Source organism: Tubulanus polymorphus, chromosome 9 (assembly GCF_964204645.1).
Source record: "Tubulanus polymorphus chromosome 9, tnTubPoly1.2, whole genome shotgun sequence".
Taxonomy (NCBI): domain Eukaryota; kingdom Metazoa; phylum Nemertea; class Palaeonemertea; order Tubulaniformes; family Tubulanidae; genus Tubulanus; species Tubulanus polymorphus.
The window spans coordinates 7,938,272-7,953,767 of NC_134033.1; the positions used below are offsets into that span (position 1 = coordinate 7,938,272).

The following is a 15,496-nucleotide window of genomic DNA, read 5'->3' on the forward strand; positions in this document are numbered from 1 at the left end:
GCCCGAAACGCCGCCAGGTGGCGCTGTCCCCGGACCGACTTACATCTCTCAAGGATGGTCTCCGAGTAACTGGCTAAACTAAAGAACCGTGTGTCTTATATTCACGTATTGCCGACTCCGATGTGTTGCATCACTCCGCGTCGCTTCGCTGGTCGCTCAACAATGGCCGTCGAGGTAGATGTGCTTCTTCGCATTCTTCAGAGTCATTCCGCTGCCGAACTACGGATAGAAACTTAAACTCTCCCGCTAGGTGCGGGCCATGTGCTCGTACCGGAAGTAAACTAACCGGCGAAATCGGCTCAACTAATAAACTTCAGCTCTTGTCGCCTAAAAATGATGAAATTCGTAGATACTTGCACCGAGTCAAGACTTTATAATCCTCTTTCATACGGTATCGTACATGATAGCTTTCGACAATTATTTCGTGGTTTTGGTACTATTTACCACCGGGAACAATTTTGGGACTAAGGAGCCGCGGGTTATCGCCGGCGCTGGAGTAAGGGGAAAGGTATCTTCTGCAAGGTCGCTAATAAACAAGGGGAAGGAGGTATCTGTCTTGAGAAATGAAATTTTGTTACATATGCACACAGTCACTCGTGACAGCATACCAATGCTCACAATGGCGCACGCGTTATGATTACTTTTTCATGCAGTGTTTGAATGAAAAGTTTTTGAAATAAATAAACTTTCATTGAATATTTTATCATGACCTGACCTGAAAAATAGCAGCACCAGCCAAATACCTTTTCCATGATACTAAGTAGATTCACTCCAGGGAAAGGTCGATATTGTTAAATTATAAGCCACATTTTGAACATACTGTCTGTTAATTAAGAACAATTGAGGTTTATGGTTTACCTTTGTCAGCAGTATGAGCTTGGCATCGAGCCAATTCATGTAAAATCGCGGTACGTTTTTAGCCCACTTGGGACTTTAGTACCAGCGGGCTATTGCGTTCACTTTTCGTCCGTCGTAGCGTCCGTCCGTCCGTAGACGGAATCCATTTATTTTGGGAAGTTTTGAAGACGCTTTAAGGTAATGTCTTGATATTTGGGTTACACATGTATCTACCCTAGACACATCTTCAGCTCAAAACTGGCCCTGTCAGATTCAAGATGGCCGACTGGCAGCCATTGTTGTTCGCCAAAATCAGCACTTTTTACACATTTTTGAACTTTTTGAGGGAAATTTTGAATACGCTTTGATCAATTACCTTGATCTTTCGGTTATATGTGAATCCCTCCAGGGCCCACCAGCATATCAAAAATTGGGTCGATCAGACTCAAGATGGCCGTCCTATGACCTTTTTAGTGCCCAAAAATGTTAATTTTGGCCCGAATTCTGAGTCCTGTAGCTTCCTACTGGTTTACCATTTCTCATTGCAATTTGTGATGGGTATTCTTTGGAAAGGGATGTTTTATACCTGAGAGAGGTATTTTTGATCAGCCAATTATGACGCAATTGGCGGCCATCTTGGTGTCAGCAGTACTCATTCGTAAGTGGGAAAAAGTTTTTCCACATTATATTGATACCTAAGCGTATTTTGTTACCACAATCATTTAGAAAGTTGTAGCTCATAACGTGTTCTATGATTGTGGTTAGTTTCAAGGTCATTGGATTTTATATATGGCCACCAGGGGGCGTTGAGTAATGCAATATCTTAGCATTTCTATATTATATTCGTACCTATGCATATTTTGTAACCACAATCAATTGGAAAGTTGTAGCTCATGACATAATCTATGATTGTTGCGAGTTTTACGGTCATTAGTTATTCTATATGGTCACCAGGGGGCGTTGAATAGTAGAATAACTTAATATTTCCTTATTATATTGGTACCTAGGCATATTTTGTTACCATGATCAATTACAAAGTTGTAGTTCATGACATGTTCTATGATTGTGGTAAGTTTCGAGGTAATTGGGTTTTGAATATGGTTACCAGGGGGCGTTAAATAGTAGAATAGCTTAGTATTTCCATATTAAATTGGTAACGAGGCATATTTTGTTATCACAATCAATTACAAAATCGTAGCTGCTGACATGTTCTATGATTGTGGTGAGTTTCAAGTTCATTGGTTTTTGTATATGGTCACCAGGGGGCGTTCAATATTGAAATTGTTAGTTTTTTGAGCATTTGGAACCACTTCCCAAGTTGCCATGGTGTCCCTGGACCCCTAGTTCTATATGGTCACCAATGGGCATTGAATAGTAGAATAACTTAGTATTTCCTTATTAGATTGGTACCTAGGCATATTTTGTTACAACAACAATCAATTGCAAAGTTGTAGGTCATGACATTTTCTATGATTGTGGTGAGTTTCAAGGTCATTGTGTTTTCCATATGGTCACCAGGGGGCATTGAATTGTAGAATAACTTAGTATTTCCATATTAAATTGGTAACGAGGCATATTATGTTATCACATCAATTACAAAATCATAGTTGCTAACATATTCTATGATTGTGGTGATTTTCAAGGTCATTGGTTTTTGTATATGGTCACCAGGTGGCATTGAATATTGAAATTGTTAGATTATGAGCATTTGAAACCACTTCCCAACTGGGCATGGTGTCCCTGGACCCCCTAGTGTTAATAAGGGTCCCAATGAATCCAATTTTATTAGTTTCAACAGGGGCGGATTTAGGGGGGTACACCGGGTGGACAAGTACATCATGACTTTCTTAGTACAAAAATGAATCCTAGTGGGCTCTGATATGAGCCAGAAATGCCCCACTCAGCCCTAGAATTTCTGTAGAAGGGCTCCAGACTCCTCACCATTGTTGCCTTTGCAGCCCTCGAATTACCAAATCTGCCCTTTTCAAATTAAGTTCCAATTCCAATTCCAACGAATCCTTGATCTGCCCTTGATTCATTATTCCCTCACTGCGTACCCCTAAGTTGAGTTTAAGCCAGGAAATTCAAATCGCGTAGGCCTATGCGTGGAATTTTCATATTTCATTGAGATCACGTGACACTGATTTTATATACTGGCAGGTGCCCGATTGCAACAGTAAATTGCAGTGGTAGTTAACTAGGAGCAAAGCTCCGGATTTTCTAATCATTTTGAAGTGACTGATATAATTGACCGTCAGTAATTGAAAATACTATTAACAAACCCTTGATTTATTTAGATTTTCTGAGCCTTATATTGATCAGTTTATTGGCTATACTGGGAAAACATTCAGTACATGAAATGTTGCTTCATTAATGCCTGCATTCACTACGTATGTATTCCAGTTTTAGACTTTGTTTGCGTTGGCTCAGATTGTCTCTTACAGAAATGTACCCAGATAAAAAAAGTTTTAAATCTTCCTACTATTACGGCCCATCAGGGCACTGCCCGCGCATTGCCTGCATCGGGGGTGATTTTTCATTCGGCAAACATGTCACTCCGTGACATCTAAAAATCACAGACCTCATACATCGATGCACTTTGATTTGTCAAGGTCAAAGAGGTCAGGTAAAGACGTGACGTAACCATTGGTATAAAATCTATTTTGAAACAGATAGGCGGCTTATCTGTTATGCCTATGGCTTACCTTGAAAATATCCTTCGAATTTCATGACGGCAATGGATGGCTTTTGCCGATGATGTGTTCACTAACACATCATCGGCAAAAGCCGTCCAATCTTATATGGCATCGAACGTTATTTACTGTAGATAACTGTTGGTACCGTGTAAGATTATCAGTATGCCTTACCGGACTGGTAGAGTTTTGCACCGTCCTAGAATTTAAACAATTAGGCTAATAGCTTCTGATTGATTTTATCAATGTACTCGTGTTAGTAATGGAAATATTTTGAATTTCTTTCAGTAATGTCTCTCTAATAAAAGGACCATTTGTCAGTTTTGCAATACAATTTTATAGGAGAAACTAAATTTACAGCTGTGAAGGTTTTTAGTCTTTGTATGCTAACGTATCGTTGACCGCTGGACCGATGGTCTGTTATTTTTATCATTACTATTTTATAGGTTCAATTATATCGTGGCTGGTGGTTTAAATCCGATTGGTTTTCACGTCACTAATATCCTACTTCATGGTGTCGTTTGTGTTTTGTTATTGATTGTTTTGAATGATATATTTCTCGATCGATGCGTGTACTCGTACTACGATGATGAATCATGCAGTAAATCAGCGATGTTCACTACGATTCTGTTCACCATTCATCCGATTCACAGCGAAAATGTGAGTGATATTAGCCCCGAAAGTATGCAGGATTTCTAGTCCCGGCTATGGTGTATGGTCTTGATATTTGTTTCATGTATGTATCCGCAGGGAGAAAATTGGCAAAATCACGATGGCCATATTGTGGACAATTTTGTTTGGCAGAACCAGCACTTTTTTTGCACATTTATGATGGTTTCATGGGGAATTTTGAAGACCCTTGAGTACATTTTTAGCCCACTTGGGACTTTAGTTCCAGTGGGCTATTGCGTTTACTTTTCGTCCATCTGTTTGTCCATCCGTAGATGGAATCCAGTTATTTTGGGAAGTTTTGAAGACGCTTCAAGGTAATGTCTTGATATTTGATTTATACATGAATCTACCCTAGACACATCTTCAGCCCAAAAACTGGCCCTCTCAGATTCAAGATGGCCGACTGGCAGCCATTGTTGTTTGCCAAATTCAGCACTTTTTACACATTTTTGAAGTTTTCGAGGGAAATTTTGAAGACGTATTTTGAAAATGTATTTCCGCATTATATTGATACCATAACATATTTTGTTACCACAATCAATTGGAAAGTTGTATCTCATAACGTGTTCTATGATTGTGGTGAGTTTCAAGGTCATTAGTTTTTGTATGGCCATTTGGACAAGGTGGCATTGAACAATGCAATAACTGAGTATTTCTATATTATATTTAGACCTATGCATATTTTGTTACCACAATCAATTAAAAAGTTGTAGCTCAGTTCAGTTTCAGTTTCAGTTTATTGCTCACAATTAATACTTAATGCACAGAGTAGTTTACAAAATAATAACAACAACATAATACACTTTTAATACAAAAAAAAGATACAAGATAGAATATCATGGCTTTAAACATATGATAATAAACCCTTTTTAACAAATATTGCTAAATTACTTGAGGCCTTTAGAATTTAAAAGACGTGCGAATTGGTCTGGTAATCTCCCAAAACGAGGGTGGATGAATTTTAGACGTAAATCCAAAAATTATGTACGATTAAATAGAAAATGTTTCTCGTCACCAACAACATTAGCTTGGCATTTGACGCAGTATCGATTTTCCCTGGCAACACCCTGGTATCTACCTAACTTTATTGGCAATTTATGATTACAGAATCTAAATCTGCACAAGGTAGTTCTCAAATCTTGTGGCAAGCTATTAAGGTAATTTTCGTAGCCCCAATCTACTTTAAGAGATTTGTATGTTGAGGCACCCGGACCTTGCCAATTTTGGATATATTGATCTCTAATCCTTTGTTGTAATTAGGTTTTGAACAAATTTACATTTACTTCTGACTGGTCAATCCAAAAATAACCTAGGCCAATAGTTTCTAACAGATTCTGTATATACATAATCCACTGATTTGAGTTACCCCTCAAATGTGATCAATATAAATAGCGATACATCATAGACGACATATTATTTTCATCGTTCACTAGTTTTGCCCAAAAGTTAAGCATACGTATCTTGATAGTAACCTCCAGGGGAAAACGACCCAGTTCCCCATATACAAATATACTGGGGGTCGACCTTCTCAACTTCCTTCGGCGTCCTTCTAGTTTTCCTTTTTGGAAAATGACCGCTTTAGTTTTTTCACAATTAATTACTAATTACATTGTTTACAATATACAATTAGCTGGTCTATCATACATTCAAGCCCTTCCGGACTGTCAGCCACCATAACCATATCGTCTGCGTACAATGTACATCAAAATAAATTCACTAAACCATAGCTCAACTTGGCCATCATCGGCAAAAAAACTTATTGAAGGGCAATTATTTTCCTGTAAATGCTGTTGCAGGTCGTTTACATATATGGAAAAGAGTACCGGGGACAAATTTTCGCCTTGCCTTAGGCCCATAAAAAATACTGATTTTTCGCCCCTTACCGACACACATGACTTAACATGCTGATACATATTGTGGATGATTTTTGAAATTTTGCCGGTAATTCCTGTCTGAATCAGCTTGTGCCAAAGCGCTTTCCTCCAAATACTATCAAAACATTTTTGGTAATCTACGAACACACAATACAGCCTGCGATTTGATTTCAAGAACAAGTCAATTAAGGTTTTCAACATGAATACGTGGTCGAGTATACTATGATTTTTGCGGAATCCCACTTGATTAATTAGTAACAAGCCTAAATTTCCCCTTTTGTTTAATAGAAAATTGTCGCCCTCATCACTTTTCGAATTCGGAATAAGGCTTTTGATTTCTGTCTTTTTAAAGGGAAGGTAAAAAAAAAATGCCTGTCGCCTTTGTCTTCTCATCGCAAAAGGGCTGATTTTTGTGTGTGGCCTAACTATGTATAATTATCCAACCTAGCAGAACCTTGCTTGCCATCAGTGGAATCATGGATAACCGCAGTAGCGTTGGTAGCTGTCCATTGCAAAATTCTTGCTGATGGCAAGTTCTATGATTGTGATGAGTTTAAAGCTTCATTACTGTGTTTGTTCACTAGAGGTTATTGAATGCCCGGTATTGAAATTGACAGTTTGTCAAGGAAGTGGACATGGTGTCTGTGGATCCCTATCATGCGACTCAATTGACTAAAAGTTGAGTTTAAGTTACCCATACACCAAACAGTCTCATAACAGGATTCGTGGGACACTGACTACCTATTTCTGATTTCAGGTGGCAGGTTTGGTTGGCAGAGCAGATCTTTTGTGCGCCGTCAGCTTTCTGACTTCACTCATATTTTACATTAGATCATGTAAAACAACCGGTATGTTCATATCATTCACTGGCCGCTGCCCTTCATAAACTTTATTTTTCTTAGTATAATAGCCACGAGTACTTAAACATGGAGATCATCGTAAGATTGTCAAGTGCGATGATGATCTCTTTAGTTAGGGTTCGAGCTCTATTTTTGATTTTCAATTTTCTGGCCTTGGTGGAGTTTTAATGGACCTAAGTGCTGTTACTCGCAGCATGAACTGTTTAGTTTCGACAAGTTGCGTCGATTTATCGCTTTTCTAGTTATCAATAAATGCTCCCCATCTTATGTACTAATCACATCGCTTAGAGGGTGCGTATGTTTCAATGTGCAGAATTAAATAGTTCCAAATGTCACCTATTTTTTACTCTCCCTTGTGTAAGAAATATAGATTTGGGGCGTTACTTTTGAACGAAGAATGTTAAGCGAAGCATACACCAACAAAGCGACTGGAGACAACTAGTTGCTAGTGAGCGAGTACCCTGCTCACATCGAAAATCTAATGAAAACCAGCAACTGCGTGGCTAGGTCCATAGCACACACATCGACAGCAACTATGATGTGTAATCTAGCAAATATTCTCAGGGCATCTCGAATCACGTGACAAATTGCTTTGCTTTAGTCAGTTACAACCATGTGTTTTTGATTATAGAGCGCTCACATCGACGGATTTGACAGTAATTGAGTACAACTAGTTGCTCAAAAGTAGAACATGGGCAACTGGTTGGAACTGTAGATAGATGGACGCTAACCGGTCATAAGCTAGCTCACATCGACGCGTTCGAGCAACTGATTGTATCCAGCCAGTTGCTCTCATGCGCCAAAAACTGCCTGGCAACTAGTTGTCTCCAATTGCAGTGTCGATGTAGACTAGGCTTTATACGCGCCGATTACATTCTCCAATCAATGTCCATACCATGTGTAGTTTATCATTGCGTTTTATATTTTGAGCCTCAGGACCCTTGTTCCTCTAGTTGAACAGTAAATCAATAATCTGATAATTAGCCCACTTGGGACTTTAGTCCCAGCAGGCTATTGGGTTCACTTTTCGTCCGTCGTCCGTCCGTCCGTCCGTAGACGGAATCCAGTTATTTTGGGAAGTTTTGAAGACGCTTCAATGTAATGTCTTGATATTTGGGTTACACATGTATCTACCCTAGACACATCTTCAGCCCAAACACTGGCCATGTCAGATTCAAGATGGTCTACTGGCAGCCATAATTGTTTGCCAAAATCAGCACTTTTTACACGTTTTTGAAGGAAATTTTGAAGACGCTTTGATCAATTTTCTTGATCTTTCGTATATGATTTTGGTGAGTTTTAAGGACATGAGTTATTCTATATGGTCACCAGGGGGCGTTGAACAGTAGACTAACTTAGTATTTCCTTATCATATTGGTACTAGGCATATTTTGTTACCGTGATCAATTGCAAAGTTGTAGTTCATGACATTTTCTATGATTGTGGTGAGTTTCAAGGTTATTGGGTTTTGAATATGGTCACCAGGGGGTTTGAATAGTAGAATAACTAAGTATTTCCATATTAAATTCGTAACAAGGCATATTTTGTTATTACAATCAATTACAAAATCGTAGCTGCTGATATGTTCTATGATTGTGGTGAGTTTCAAGGTCGTTGGTTTTTGTATATGGTCACCAGGGGGCATAGAATATTGAAATTGTTAGATTATTGAGCATTTGAAACCACTTACCAAGTGGGCATGTTGTCCCCGGACCCCTAGTTTTTAATAATTTTATTTTCAAATTCGTGCAATTTTTGTCATATTTACCAGTCTCGTCGTACCAGGTACGGGATCAGAGGGTGACTTGGATCCTCCCCCTTATACATTTTTATCAAACTGAAACAGAAATTTGTTAAGTTAATGTCAGACATATAGCTGTAAAAATATAATTTTTGTGTGATTTTTGTTACAGTGATAACACGGTACGTGGTGTGTTTATCATTCAGTATGATAATGGCAGCTGTATCTGTGCTTTGTAAAGAGCAGGGAATTACTGTTATTGTAAGTTAGTAACAACTTAACATACCTAATCATTAGTGTTCTGTTATAACTGTCGAAGTACTTGTATAAGTCATCATAGCTTGGACAATCATTAGGTTGATGACTTATCCAAATGTCAATCTAGATAAAGTACCGGTATACAAATTTTGGACTCAATAAAGTAGGGATGATGACACATCAGTGAATGATAATAGAATATGCTGAATTGTAATACAATGATGACTTAACCATCTAGATTCAAACGAACCCACACAACTGGATCCAGTGTCAAATGAAAAAATATCTAATGAAGACTTATCCAATCCACATTACTGTGGGATAGTGTGGAGCCCATGGCGAAAGAGCTTATTTCATTTCAATTACAATTTTTAGGGTGTCTGTGGTGGTTATGATTTACTGATGAATTGCAAGTTCGATGTGTTTTCATTGATTGCAATGATTCGCCGACCTTTCGACCGAAAAATAGAAAAGACTGTGATAGACACGAATAGGAATAAATCATGGCACAAGGTACAAATGAAAACATGTGGGACGAGTTAGTCATCCAGAATCTTGAAAGTAGGCGTACTCTTTCTTTTAGAAAATGAATTAAATTTTTCATACCATGACACGTTATTGCCTTTTGTCCTTCCCATATACCATGGCTTGAACATGATTGATAATATAAGAAGTTTATAGTACTCATTTAACTTAAACCTAAGGGTCCCCATCAGCAGCCACCCATTGTAATCACCCCTTCAATTCACCGTTGTTATCTGAAGTTTTGGCCATCAGTTTTTGAATGTGTGCTGATGAAATATCTCATGATGGGTGCTTGTTTTTCATTAGAAATTAGAAATATCTCAGCGTGGAGGATCGAAAATTGGAAGAATGAGTGATAAAAACTGACTGAGTAAAAGCTGTTCCCATGCAGATGTTTAAAAGCATTGTAATTGTTTTTTTTTTCAGTCGATTTTGCCAGTTGTATATAATGAACGGGTCTCTTATCGTCTGCTGTTGTTGTTCCTGGTTACGAGCGGATTGTTGTTTTTTCGATGGCGTATTATGGGTTCGCAAACACCGACGTTTCAAGTAGTCGATAATCCGCATTCTTTTGTAAATGATACTTTTTTTAGGGTGAGTTATTCAAGCATCGTTTGATTTGGATTATGGTCTAATCTGGACATAATTTTAAGTACTCATTTTTTGAACAAATGTTCTATTTCACATTCCATCATCTAGTGCATGATGGTGTACGACTAAAGGGTCCATCCATTGAGTACACACACGATAGGATCATAGGGGGAGAGGGGGAGAAAATGCATACAAATGCTTGCAGGGGAGGGCTCTCCATCTGCATACAGTATGTACAAGGGTGGAGGAGGGGTTTAAGATCAACCGACTTTCGCATGCGTACTAAATAGATGGTCCCTAACAATGATGGCATTTTTCTTCTGGAATTCCTTCTGGAAATGGTGGCATTTTAATCTCTGGCATAATTGCCCACATTTGCTGGCTATGAAAATTTTGAAATTTATCAGACACACTGAACTAAGAATAGATTGGAAGAAAGTTACGATGCTCCAAATAATACATAATACATGTTCTAATCCAGATGATTCTCATCTGACCAAGCAGGTTTTACTGTTATATGTTCAAATCTACTTGCAGGTTTTGAACTATAATTATTTATACGCCTTAAATGCTTGGTTATTGTTATGTCCATCTTGGTTATGTTTTGATTGGTCAATGGGTTGTGTACCAGTGATTGAATCACTTGCTGATGCTCGTCTGCTGGCTGTTACTGTGTTTTGGCTCATCGCGGGTCTTGTGGTTTATGTTTGTTTGTTCAAGCCTCCCACAAAATATTCAAGGTAAAGGTACCATATTCATGGTAGACAAATTGTTATGAAATTAATCTTAATTTCGTTGATTGCAGGTGAATATAGGCCTAGTCCGCATCCCACTTGATAAAATATAAGAATTTTGATTTGTTTGCAGAAATCTCAGAAAATTTACAAAAAAACAAATGTTTATTTAGGCCAAACAAAGAAATAGCCTAGTTTCTCAAGAAAGTCAAATGCCGCACGCATCATGAAAAAAGTCCCTAATAATGATTAAAAAGACAAATGCGCTCGCCTGCATCGGCAAAGCATCAATCGTCTTTCCTTTAATGAAAATTAAAACCTGCTTGCCCGCATAGCTGTATAGTGTAAGATAGTGGCGTTTGTATGCTCATCCTCGACGTACTGTAATCAACATTTACGGTGACAACAACAGCGTAAGGTTTGTTTCCTTTTATTTCATTTCGAGGAAGCGTAAAAAAAGCGAATGATTGTCTCAATTTCGATTAAATGAGTCGATATAGTTAGATTTTATAAGTTTTGGGAGCTACTTAATTCTAAATAGGGTTTTTTGCATATGTTTTACCTGCATTACTGGTATTTGTTTGGCATTAGTAGAAAAAACTTCCCTCCCGCATCTGTTCTATAAGTCTCAGATTGAGCTTTTTATTTCAACTTTTTTATTTCAAAAAGCAATAAAAATAAAATTCACCCGCCCTCGTCACTTTTCAGAAAAAAATCTGATGAGAAACTAGGGTATTTCATTATGTGGCCTTAGGTTGGATAATGATTACCAGACCCTCCAACCCTTCCGATTTATGCGAACCGTATCAATATCCGTATTCCCATTGCCAAGGTATATATATATACGGATTAATTCCGGAAATTTATTAAGTGATGATGGGCAAGTGATACTGGACGTTTTTATTCGTATCCCTGCAGATGTCAATTGTTCATCTGAAATATTTACTGTGTTACCACTTAAACCAGAAGTGTGAATTCCGTGCGGATCCGCGGGCGGTATTTTCCAAATAGTCCAAAAATGATGTAAAAATATAGGGGGTGATGTTGATCTCACTCAACTGGTCCGGCGCGATTGGTAATCGGGTGAACCGCAAAAGCGTTCAGCACCTGTTTTACTTATCGTCGCGTATCGCATTTCAATGCATATCCATTGCAACACTGATTTTGTATCTACTAAGATGTGTACGTATTTAAACGATCGGTTGCGGACAGACACGCGCGCGGCAACAGCAGTATTGTATATAGGCCTACTTACCGTAAAAACCGGCATATAAGTCTACGCGGCGTATAAGTCGAGGTCGATTTTTAGACCTACATTTCATGATTTTAACATATATCCGGCTTATAAGTCGAGTCCCTTCTATTAGAAGAATAATTACTAGTATCATTGTATTGAATAGTTTGTTTTGATAATGATGTGTGCCTTCACCATGCCACCGGCGTCAGCCTGATTGCTGCTGTGTGTTAATCAATAGACTGCTAAACACACACTTGGGTATAATACACTACCATACAGTGATAGAGTAGTGTGAGTCACACTCTATATATAGCCTATATATAGCCTAATGTATTAAGCGCTGCTATGAGCGCGCATATATGAATACATCGTTTTAAATGAAGCTGTGTCAAAATGAAAGAAGTTTTTTTTCATTAAATAGCTTTATTTATCATGAATAATTATTGAAACTGTTATAGCAGTGAGAAAATGAACACTGTCTTTTTCATCTGGTAGAATCAATATTTCTTGTGACCTGAAAATACTTAGTAGAAAACTGTACTCGGCGTATAAGTCGAGGTCAATAATTTAGTGGTAAAATCAAGGGTTAAAAACTCCGACTTATACGCCGGTTTTTACGGTACTATTGCCGTGCGCGTACGCGCCTTCAGATATTATACACTGAGATGATTTTTAGTGAGCATTCATCGGCGCATTATAACTGCAGTAATTCAGGGCTTGACCCGTAATGCATGAGATGCTGTATGTCATCGAATGAGGATGTGCCACATTGGAACTAGCCATTACCTTCCAAAATATTATAGTCGTTCATGGGTTCAAGATTGCTCTAAGTGCTTGGAAAAGGCTTTTAATTTCTAAAATTTTCCTTCCACTCCTCTGATCGACAAGATCCTGGATCAAGTAGAATCAGCTGAAAACTGCGAATTGGTTCTCGTGGCGCCATATTGGGCATTGCAGACATAGTTTCTGCGGTTGAGGCTTTTGTGCGATTACCCAAGGACTCTGCCGAACTTTCCGTCTCTGTCCACGCAGGGGGTGTTTGGGAGGCACCTGAACCCAGAGTGGTTGGAACTTCACGCTTGGGTGTTATTGAGCGATGCCTGCAAGGACCTTGTGGAGGATTTTTAAAGCAGGCTGCCTCTCTCATTGCTGCTTCACGATGGAAAACGACCAATAAAGTATACAACGCCAATTTATGCTGGTTGGTGTTGTGAGCAGCATATCAATCCTTGCGCTCATTCTGTAGGTGAATTCACAGAATTAACCCATTAGCAATCAAGCCACCCGTATCCGCCCTGCCTATTACTCCTCAAGCCGCCCAAATCCGCCCCGGCACTTTTTTCGTATGCTGCACAAAAACGGTTATAGTGGGATTCGAACCCAACAGCTTATGATAAACTAGACACCTAAGTCCTCGAAATACCGAACCGAAATCAAAATCCTCCTGTTTCAATTTCTCGAGTATTTCGAGTTTGAACATGACACATCTGAGCGCTAACTTCAAATCCAAGTAAGTTTGGATTGATTTTGTCGGGGGGCCCGCTTCATCAAATCTTACATCATATGAAAGCCTTGACTATTTACTACAAAATAACACTAACTTGTAATGCATGGAAATAAACAGCAAATGAGCTATTTGGTATTGTGATGAACTTGGATTTTACCTCGAATCTCGTGTGGAGTAATCGACACTACATAGTAAAATTCCTGAGTGCTAATGGATTAACTCTGACATCTGACATAGGGCCTACTTATATTTTCAGATTGTTAACACTTTCACTCGCGTGCCTTGTAATACCGTTTTTACCAGCTAGTAATATCTTTTTCCGAGTTGGTTTTGTCATCGCTGAACGCAACCTGTTTTTACCGAGTATCGGCTACTGCATGCTGGTTACAATTGGTTACAATGCATTGTTATCAAACCTACCAAAATTTCGCCAGGTAAGATGTAATAACACGGTACGTGGTGTGTTTATCATTCAGTATGATAATGGCAGCTGTATCTGTGCTTTGTAAAGAGCAGGGAATTACTTTATTGTAAGTTACAAACAACTTAACATACCTAATCATTGTTGATGTGGAGGCCATAGTGTCCAATGATGGAAATAATTTGTGGGGCTAAAACTCGAGAGACAAACGCTGTTGTTCTTTGCTATACTCTAATTATAACTAAACTTTATTCATCAGTTTCTCATCATCATGGGATAACACAGGATCTTGAGTCATGCAATTCCACGTAAGGTAACCACAAGAATGTCCAATACAGTTACCGTATTTTCCGGCCAATAAGCCGACTCGGCCAATAAGCCGAGTGCAGTTTTTTAGCCTAAAATACATGGATTTCATAAAGCTTCGCCCAATAAGCCGAGGCCCTTCATCAGAGATTTTAATTCACTGATTTGTCAATTAGTTCGTCTTAATTGATGATTTAAGAGGCTGACAGTAGCGCCCGCCGATGTGTGAGAGTGCTGTGTATACTATCATCGCCTAGTGACTGTGCTATATATAGACTCACTCAGCTGATTACTATACGCAGCCATGCAAGCAGTACGCGGCTCACTGCTGATTTGCATATATACTAATGTATGAACTGACACGTGGTAGTACGATGAACTCGCGCGTTATATAAATGTATACCATTACCGCTGTGCGGTGATGGAACAATCAAAGTAAAAATAAAATAGTTCAAAATAGATTATAATTGGTAGTAAATAATTACCTCAATTAAATATCGACCACTTTTCTTGATTTTGACGATCATTGAGAGCATTAGAGTGGCATAGATCGGGAAGTGATTTTTTATGTCAGATCGTATCCGCCCAATAAGCCGATCACGATATTTTGGGTAAAAATCTGAGGCTAGAAAATCGGCTTATTGGCCGGAAAATACGGTACAGCACATCATGTTTATAGTCAACAATCATTAGTGTTCTGTTATTACTGTCGAAGTACTTTTAAGACTTAATTTCATACACATTTGCACCTTGAGTGACGTAGTCGCCTAAGCTTCTTATATCACTTGAACATCGTGTCCCTAAAATCAATAGAAAAGAAGCAGGGTTTGTAGCGGGTGTGTCAAGTCGGTATTTACTTGTATGTTTAGAAAAAAAAATCATAGCCAGTATTTGTCTTGATTTTTATGAAAAATACAAAAAGTCAGTATTTATTTGTATTTTTACCTTCATGACGTAGTCATGAAGGTTACAAGATGGTAGCGAGTCGATGACGTCATTTTCGTGTCGTCACTTATAACTTGTTGGTGGGAGTTCAGAGGAAGATTTGTCAAACGAATAAATACTTTAATCTTATTAATGCAGAGTGTGAGATTTCGCTTTTTTAAAATATTTCCCTAAATTATTAGAAAATGCTGATAGTAAGACCGAATCATGGCGGCAGAGTGCACCTTGTGATAAGGCGGAAATAGTTCCATTTGAAGGCAAAGCTTTTAAATGATTAGACAGTCGGAGGTGGTTT

At 38.5% G+C, this 15,496-nt stretch overlaps 1 protein-coding gene across 1 annotated transcript in view; it reads left to right on the plus strand.

The window, feature by feature from the left end:
* The window catches only part of LOC141910514 (protein O-mannosyl-transferase TMTC4-like), a 65,666-nt gene that overhangs the window by 11,456 nt on the left and 38,714 nt on the right, over nt 1-15,496 (plus strand). The window contains exons 3-9 of the mRNA XM_074801208.1: nt 3,977-4,190; nt 6,834-6,924; nt 8,850-8,938; nt 9,311-9,448; nt 9,887-10,054; nt 10,589-10,791; nt 13,786-13,963. Of these exons, the coding sequence (XP_074657309.1) occupies nt 3,977-4,190; nt 6,834-6,924; nt 8,850-8,938; nt 9,311-9,448; nt 9,887-10,054; nt 10,589-10,791; nt 13,786-13,963 (1,081 nt within the window). The remainder of the gene's footprint in view (nt 1-3,976; nt 4,191-6,833; nt 6,925-8,849; nt 8,939-9,310; nt 9,449-9,886; nt 10,055-10,588; nt 10,792-13,785; nt 13,964-15,496) is intronic.